The sequence below is a fragment of the Syngnathus typhle genome, linkage group LG16 (genome assembly GCF_033458585.1).
Source record: "Syngnathus typhle isolate RoL2023-S1 ecotype Sweden linkage group LG16, RoL_Styp_1.0, whole genome shotgun sequence".
In the NCBI taxonomy this organism is placed as follows: domain Eukaryota; kingdom Metazoa; phylum Chordata; class Actinopteri; order Syngnathiformes; family Syngnathidae; genus Syngnathus; species Syngnathus typhle.
The window spans coordinates 1,261,755-1,270,630 of record NC_083753.1 but is presented as its reverse complement, the minus strand read 5'-3'; the positions used below and the strand labels follow the sequence as shown (position 1 = coordinate 1,270,630).

The 8,876-nt window shown below is 42.3% G+C and overlaps 1 protein-coding gene across 1 annotated transcript; it reads right to left on the bottom strand.

The window, feature by feature from the left end:
• Positions 1-379: 379 nt before the first annotated feature.
• Positions 380-2,066, bottom strand: nkx2.2a (NK2 homeobox 2a). The gene is made up of 2 exons (XM_061301703.1): positions 1,466-2,066; positions 380-1,132 (listed from the first exon to the last, which is right to left on the bottom strand). Exons 1-2 carry the CDS (start codon positions 1,728-1,730, stop codon positions 576-578), a joined length of 822 nt encoding a protein of 273 aa, XP_061157687.1. The 5' UTR covers positions 1,731-2,066; the 3' UTR covers positions 380-575.
• Positions 2,067-8,876: the final 6,810 nt, after the last annotated feature.

Here is an 8,876-nt window from a genome sequence, read left to right as displayed (position 1 = left end):
GGAAGTAGCATAAGGAAATTTAATGGAAGTTTACTACACTTACATTTAAATGCGCAATCTCAAATTTACGCACAGAATAACATTTAGGCACCAAAAATGTACATTAAATAAAAACAGAATGATAAGGAAATTTGAAAAGTTGCCAGTGTTTATTCGTGGCCATAAATATTTTTCGGTCCATAAAAGAAGCAAGAAATTAACATTTCTATAATTATAAAGTGGTTCGTACGTGCTGAGAATAACACGAGGGCAAGGGGGGGGGGGGGGGGGGGAGAGAATATATATATATCTACAACCAACACACAACATACTTTTACAAAAAAAAAATGTTCACAAGAAGAGCATTGACATTCTCGATAAAATCTATTTGGGACAGGGGTTTGGAGCCAGTTCTCTTAACGAAAACATGTAAACACGGTGCACACGTAAGCCCCGAATAAAAATGGTACCGTATATTGTGTGGACTGCGAAAAAATGAAGTCTTTCGTGAGTGGCTTTGCGTGATGTTTCCCCCTCTCTTTGCGTGAGGAGTGAAACTGCCTTCCCAAAATCGAGTCTCTGTCTATCGCGTCCCCTTACCAAGTCCACTGTTGCGTTTGCACCAAGTGGTGCGCCGTGGGAAAGTGCGGCGTGGCCGCTGCGCCGTATTGCGCGTTGTACTGCATGTGTTGGAGCGACTGCGCGCCGTACGCCGTGAAGGGGATCCCGGCCTGAAAAGTGGCCGCCAAGTCCTGAGCTTTAAGGGTGTGACAAGGCTTCCCGTCCCTGACTAAGACGGGCACGGCCACTCGCCTGGGGGAAGGGAGGTGGCTCACTTCCATACCTTTCTCAGCCCGGGCTCGCTTCATCTTGTACCGGTGGTTTTGGAACCAGATCTTCACTTGGGTGGGAGTGAGGCGGATCAGGCTGGCCAGGTGCTCCCTCTCCGGGGCGGACAGGTACCTCTGCTGTCGGAAACGGCGCTCCAGCTCGTAGGTCTGCGCCTTGGAGAACAGCACCCGCCTTTTGCGCTTCTTGCCCGAGTCGCTCCCCCCGCTGCTGGACGTCTCCTTCTCGTTGTCCGGCGACTCGTCGTCTGCGGACGGCTCCGGGGACTTGGCGGAGTCCTGGGAGCCGGCGGAGAGGCCGTGCACTGCGGCGGCGAGAAACGGGAGGAACACTGTCAAAATGTTATGTCCGGTTCCAAAAGAAGACACTTCACACTTGCATGCGTCATCACAAAAAGTAGATATTTCAACAAACGGCGACAGCACCCCAAAATAACCGGGGGAGTCAGTGAAGCGCGTTCAAATGTGCATTGTGTGCCTGGAAGTCTCCCAGAACACCGCGTCCACATCAAATTTCAAATAAGCCTCGGAATAGAAAGCAGCATTTGTTGAGCTACGCCTCGGTGCATCCAAATAAAAATCTTTCATGGCTACATCGCAAGCATGACAGTTATTAAAGATGATGAGCATCTACTTACATGAATATTGAATACTGTCCGTGGTGGCGAGCCATCGCGTGTACGGATTGTCACTAGTGTCGTAAAATGGGTTCTTTAAAGGCAGGTTCTGCACATTTTCCAGGGGACCTTTCACCAAAACTCCCGTGCTTTTCGTCGTGGACGTGCTCTCTGAGCCCTCCGTGTCGTCCTCCGCTCCGGTGATAGATCCCTCTTCGTCATTCGTGTCCGGAAGGTCCAAAATGTCCTTAACAGAGAAGCCCGTCTTTGTGTTGGTCAACGACATATTCTGGTGGGGGGCGACAAAAAAAAAAAGTTGCAGCACCAGCACCTTTCTGTCGCTGTTTGAGGCGACACACACAGGGAGAGAAGGAGAAGCTGATATTGGGAAGGGGCAAGGAGAGTCGAGGCTATGGAGAGGAGCCGCTGTGGGCGAGCATCGCCTGCAGCCGAAGTAGCTCTGGTTCGGTCTCCGAGGGGTCCAGGGAGGGATGCCAAAGTGGCTCAAGTGCTATGCGCGGCTCATGGATACAGTGCCGGTGCTGGGTGCAGGAGGCAAATAAGCCATTACCTTGTCCGATGCGTCCATATAAGGTTGGTCTGCACATATGAACCTGCAGTGAAAAAGCATTAAAACACGCGAAAGGTTGGCCACGTGTGGGCGGGTCTTAGGAGTCAAGTGGATGAAGACAGTGTTTGCAGATGTGAAATTGTGGGTTTTGGGGAGATCCGAGCATCTACCATTGGTGCTTCAGAGTATGATGAGTGGTATAACGTGTCAATTAATTACAAAGACTGGGAGGGCCTTTTCTACTCCCTATTTACATACAAAGAAACTCCAAGTAGCTAGACTCACAGTTACTGTTTAAAGAAGGCGCACTTTAAACGAAATATTCGCAATACGCAAACAAAACGTTTGTCGTTTTTTAAACATTTTACTCATTTTCGTTTCTGTAACGCAGTTTGGTTTTGTCCAAACATGTAGGGGTAATTTATGTAAACCTTCTGAGTCAATATTTTGGCCGGAGCTTAAGGACAAGAGGCTGAAGGAGGGCTTTGTTTATTCCGTTTCAAATAGTGGACCTATTGTGTAATTAGCTGATTAATAATAATAATAATAATAATAATAATAATAATAATAATAATAATAATAATAATAATAATAATAATAATAATAATAATAATAATAATGTTGTAATCATAATAACGTTGCAATATTAATATATTTACTATTATTAACCTGTACACGCAGTTTGAAAAAAAAATCCTTAGTTTTCAGATTTTTTTTTCTAATTACTAAATCAACTTGTTCAATCCGGTGCCACTCTCATTTTGGCACCATATTTGTTTTGAGTGCGTATAAAGCCTCTTTTACAGCGCTCCAAGCCCGCTATCATTGTTGCTTATACTTTATTTTTCTCTCCTTCAAGACTTTGCCTGCCGCTCTCCTCCCTCTGCCCGCTATCCAGTATGTGATGTGGGTGACAATGTTTCACGTTTTCAGTCCCCGGCCGCATCCTGGGTGGTCGTACCCGGGCAAACACAAATACAAACCGATTGCTAAGCTGCAGACAATAGGGGAAATGTAGACAAATGTCCGGCTCCTGTTGGAAGCTTTTGTGCCGCTGCAGTTTTTGCATTTATTTCGGACCCCCAAATAATAGATGATTGACGCCCCGCGCACAATGCTTTCTAACTGTTTGGAATAAATCTGAGCTTGTTCCTAGTTGTCATGGCATTCAACTGCTTTCAATGGACTATCTCTTCATTCAATCCCTGGATCCTTGCACAGTATTAAGGCAAGTCCTCCAGGGCGCGCGCACACGCACGGCCACGCGCGCGCGCACACACAACAGGAAACTTGTGAAAACTTATGGGCGGGTACTGTTCGACACACAATCTACTTATATGCAAACAGTATTTGCGTCATTCATCAGTATTCATTTTTTTTCAACATTTTGTTGAACATTAATATTGTGATCATTAACACTATAATAATAGTAATAATAATAATAATAAATAAATAATAATAATAATCAATAACATTTCGACAATATTCTTGTTTTATTGTGTGCGCATTATTTATTGAGTTACATCATTGATGTTTTGATTATTTTCAAATTTGATTCTTATGTATTTTAGACCTTAGCTATTTTCCACAAAATGTGGTAGAATTAATCTCACGTCTCAGCATCCCACAAAGGGTCCATTCAGTTGAGCAGGTTCTATGGAAAGACCGGAGCCGGTTCTTAGGCCCCAACAAGGGAGAGAGAGGTTACTGACCTGATCCACCAAGTAATGCTGCACCCAGCTAAATCCGACATGTGACAGGGGACACAGAGTGCGCCCAGCAGACACCCAGAGAGACATTTTGGCAGCACCAAGGAAGGGCCCGCGCGAGCAGCTGCAACCTCATCAGGAAGCACACCGGGCCCTTGCAGGGCGTCATTTGACTGTTACTCATTTAACCCCAAAAAGTGAGCTGAGCCAGATCAGACTGTGTTTAGACCACGGAGGCTTATCGGCCCATGTCACGGAGCTTTGCTTTTGTGTGTATGGCACCGTGACAAGAGGGTGTCAAAAGTAGTTGCTGCAGACCGGACTAGGACACTTTTTTGGGGATGGGGGTGGAGGGGTGGTGCATGTTTGATCAGTCTCGTGAGGGTTGTGCAGGATGAGGTAAAAGTGCACATGCAAGCTAAGTGGACTTATCCTCTTTGAAAGACTATCTGGCTGTGTTTACCTATTTACTTTAACTGCGCGTTCAAACACTCACACACTGACTCACTGAACTATTCTCTTTTATTATTATTATTATTATTATTATTGCCGCATAATTAATCTGCATTGAAAATCAATTGTTTAAAATATTTTTGCCAGTTTGATGGATTAAATTGACGTTGATTGAATAAATAAATAAATAAATAAATAAATAAATAAATAAATAAATAAATAAATAAATAAATAAATAAATAAATAAATAAATAAATAAATAAATAAATAAATAAATGTTTTGGCATCGTGTGTGTGCGTGCGCGTTGTGTGCGTGCGCACGTTTGCGTGCGCGTGTGTGCATGTGCGCGCGTATGAGACAGAGAGATAAAGGAAGGCCTCCAAGCTGCAGATGCACACATTGACCAGGGCATTTAAGGGACAAAACAGAAGTGCATGACTGCAGTTCATCAGCCTCTTATTTGTGCAACACCTTCTGACGACACATGAAAAGAATATATATTTTGTCCATTTTTTTTCGTCAGAGAGATCGTATGACCTGAAATAGGCTATAGACGCACATTTGTAGGATTACCATATATTAACTGAGCAAAAGTTACTTTTCACGTTCACTTTATCAGCAAAAGTGAATCAGTCAAGCTTTTTCTTTGCACGATTCTCCCAAAATATCTCGCACAATTTATTACAATTCCTACTAAAAATTCATGCCCACAATTGGTTCCGTTATAACAGAAGAAAAGCTTTTTATATTCTTGATTAAATACATCTTTCGATTGAATGCACAAATAAGAATGCCGCAGGAGGATCCATAATGATGTTGATCGTCCTCCCTTCTTTTTAATCGCCAAAATTCAGCGTATTTGGCCGCCTCGGGAGGAGAGTTAAGCTTTGATAAAGGTGACCACTCCCGCCTCGGGCACCCGTGATAAATGTGACAAACCCGATTTCCCTCTTCTATGATTAAAGAGTACATCTAATATTCAGGTAAAGCCGTTGCGGTTTATTTAAAGGGTGGCTAAGCCGTGGCCTGCGGACATGCGCCTCGAGGGAAGATTTTTTTTTCTCCACCCAAACGCAGAATCCAACACTTCCAGGCAAAAGGGAAATCCTTTATTCGTCTCTATTGGTGTGATAATTAAACATGTCACGGTGAGATTAAAGCGGCGCGTCCATGCCCCCTGAGAATGACTTCAGTTGTTAAAGCACCAGTTTATTTGTAACGGTGGATTTCATGCCATACACGCACTGTCATTTATGTATGCAGGACGAATTGCTAAAATCCTCACGTTTTTGAGGGACAATTGTATCGCGCATAAATGGTTTGAATCGGTGGGGTTTGTCTCCAAAAATCAGTCAACGTGGTTAGAATTGAGTGTAAGTGCACAGTGCACATAAGCAAGTAAAGAAATAAACACAATCTGTCACGCTCATATAGAAACGTGTCCTCCCTCCTCTCAGACAGCCTGTTTAGTGAGTGTCACAATAACGTGAACATCTGTTGACATCTGTAGAGCTCTAGCGGTCCCTACCGGTACTTTTAGGAAACAACAGGGGGTACCCACAGACGGCTTCCAAAAAATTACAATTCGGGATGACTAATTAATAATTGTAACCCCATGAAGTCAAATATATACACACTCCAAAATTAATATTTGTATTTTGACATCTTGTCACATGTTGCAGACGGGTTTTTGTAATTGGAAAAAAAAGATATTTCTGTTATGATGCACACCCAGTATGCTCGGGTTCCCTGTCTACACTCACGTGACGACCGCTTCCACGCATGCAGGCCCATCAGCGAAACAAAAGCTTGTCGTGGGCTTACCTCGTACACCAGTGGGAGGCTGGTCGGCGAAGTCGTGGCCGAGCGTGTGGGGTTCATGAAATATCTCCAAATGAGAGTGAGGAGTGCGTGCACAGATAAGCCTGATGTGCTTTATATACCCTGAAAGCAAGTGCTCCTCTTCTCGTATTGTCCGAGAGCGTTTGCATAGCTGGCCAAGAGGTTCTGCTCTCGCTAACTCCTTTGCATTGCACAATGTTTGTCTTCCCTTCTATGACGTGAGACAAAATATTGGCCATATGTTCATCGGGCCATAAACCGGACTGGAGCGCAAACACAGCAGAGCGTGGATCAACCCTGCGTGCACTTTTGGTTTTCTTTCCGTTCTTTTCCTGCCATCTGCAACCGTTGTGGACTATAATGTTGGTGAATAATGTTACAGTTAAGGAGATAAGGGGGTAGCAGGTTGATCTTCACAGTATTCCCCACGTAGGGCTCTCTAATAAATGGTTTGGTAACCAAGAAGCAACACTGAGAGAAGAGCAGATGTGGCATGTTATCCAGCACGCAGCCACGTTTACATTAGATACCCTGATACAATGATTGATGATGACTAGCCCACAGACACACCAATTCACAATCCCTTTTGTGGACCCACTCTGGCGTTTAGCCAACCCGTGCCAAAGAGCCTAAACTGCCAAAATGTCGCCTTCATCATGATGATGATGACATCAACAACAATGACCAACAATGCAAAATCAATAAAAACTTAATGTATTATTAAAACATAAAGTTTCATAATGGTGAAAATATAAATAATCAACGTGGTTGACTACAGTCTAACTTTGATAGTCATGACTAAAACTGTGTATGGATACGCACTGATGCAGAAGGATATAAATATGGCGTCCACGTTTTCAAATATGATTACCAAGTGATGCGGTGTTGTGATTTCCTAGGAATGTTGTTGCAGGGTACATTTGGAAATGTAAACACTTGCAGAGAGCCATAAAAATAAAGTGTTGCATATTGATACACTGCAATGTTTTCATGTTGGTTAAAGGTAGAAAAGAAAGTTCATCAGATGGTTTTAAATATAACAAATTGTAGATTTTCTTTACTCTGAAGTTAAAGTTTATAAAAGTGACTTTGCTATTTTAGTTTGCTTCAAAGCTTGTTGCTTCTCTCATTGCTCAGTTCTTGGTAATGTTACTTTTCCACCTGGAAATTACTTACTTAGAAATTCTGTTGTATCCTTATCCTGACTGATACCCTTGAAGAAAAAGCAATACAGCTTGACTTGCGTCTAGATTGGACTACAAAAATGTCAACAACAAAAAAAGCCTACTAGAACAGCCGCAATTTATTTGGGGTTCATAAAAGACACTTAAAATGGTGGTCACATTCAAATTCATGTTAAATTGTCAAATTTATGAATTCCATCTAACTGCCTATCTGCACTTTAATTTTAGCATACACAACATCAACCCCTGCTTGTATAGAATCTCACAAGAGGACACGGCTAATTGTCGAGGAAGAAAGCAATACAAGGCAAACATCGGGCGTGCTATTATGACACCTTTGGGGGTGTAGAAGCTAAATCACGACAATGATTTTATTGTGGGGAGTCTGGAATCCGTGCATGATAATAACAGCGTTGCCTGGTGTTGCAGGAGTGACCATCAATCAACGGTGAATACGTGGCTGATGCGGTTTTGTGCAGCACCACTTTGTTGATGAAAGAGTGAGATTATCCTCCCAGCCATCGCTGTGTTCAATGGTGTCGCCAAGACCCGGAGAATACAAATAAATAAATTGGCCTCATACCTCGTTTGAAATTCCACATTATGGCAGAGTAGTTAGTTAGAAATGGAATGTATTCATGGGGTTCACACCAATGAGAAAGAAGCTTCCCACTCAGCCGCTCTGAGAATACTCTTGTGTTGTTTGAGATTCGCCACAAGTGCTCTGGGTGTTAAATACAAGACCTCCTGAAAAGGGATGGGTAAGATAGGCCCCGTCGGTCAAGCTATTATCAATCCCCGGCCTTAAGCTCGATGATGACCATACTTCAAATGTCGTTAATGGCTGCGTGAGGACACCGGTCGCACGGCTTTCTGAAATCAATCAGTTCAAGTTTTAATGTATCGACCACTCGAGAAGAAAGTGGGAGAGCTTCTCAAGGAAACTGGCACAGGTTTTCATGGATGATACACTTTTTACAAAGTTTAATTAAACCTGAGGGCTCACTTGTGTGGTGGAGTCTTCAATACGCTGATAGCCGATGCTATTTGTATGAAAGCTTTGGCGATTTTTCTTCTCAAATGCGAACGCTTGGAGTGTGAGAATGAATGCTTTTAGTCTTTCAAGAGCATTGCAGAGGAGATGAGCTGTTGGCGAAGAAATGCTTCACATCGTTTGAGTATTTGCATGGCTTACATAACATTCATGTTGTGAATGCAAGGACCTCTGGAGTATGTAGATCTTAACATTTTTGAACCGTTCTAAGCTGGAGAGGTGAAATTGATAGAGATGGAATGAGCTGTCTCAAAGTGGCGTGAACTGTAAAATGGAATCGCTTCAGTGGACTCAAGAAACTAACCCTAACCAAGTAATTTTATTTAGTATGTGAGTTTTGCACTTGACATAACCATCTTTTAACTCCATTTCTTTTTTTTTTAGCACATGGCATGCATGTACAACCTGATCATCCTTATAATAAACTAATAGATACACTAATAAATACAAAACTAAATAGAGTGCAGACTTCTAAATAAATAAATAAATGAGTAAATGAATAAATAAATAAATAAATAAATAAATAAATAAATAAATAAATAAATAAATAAATAAATAAATACAATCTCAAATATTCATGTGTTTTTAAAATTCACTACGGTAATTGACTGACTATTA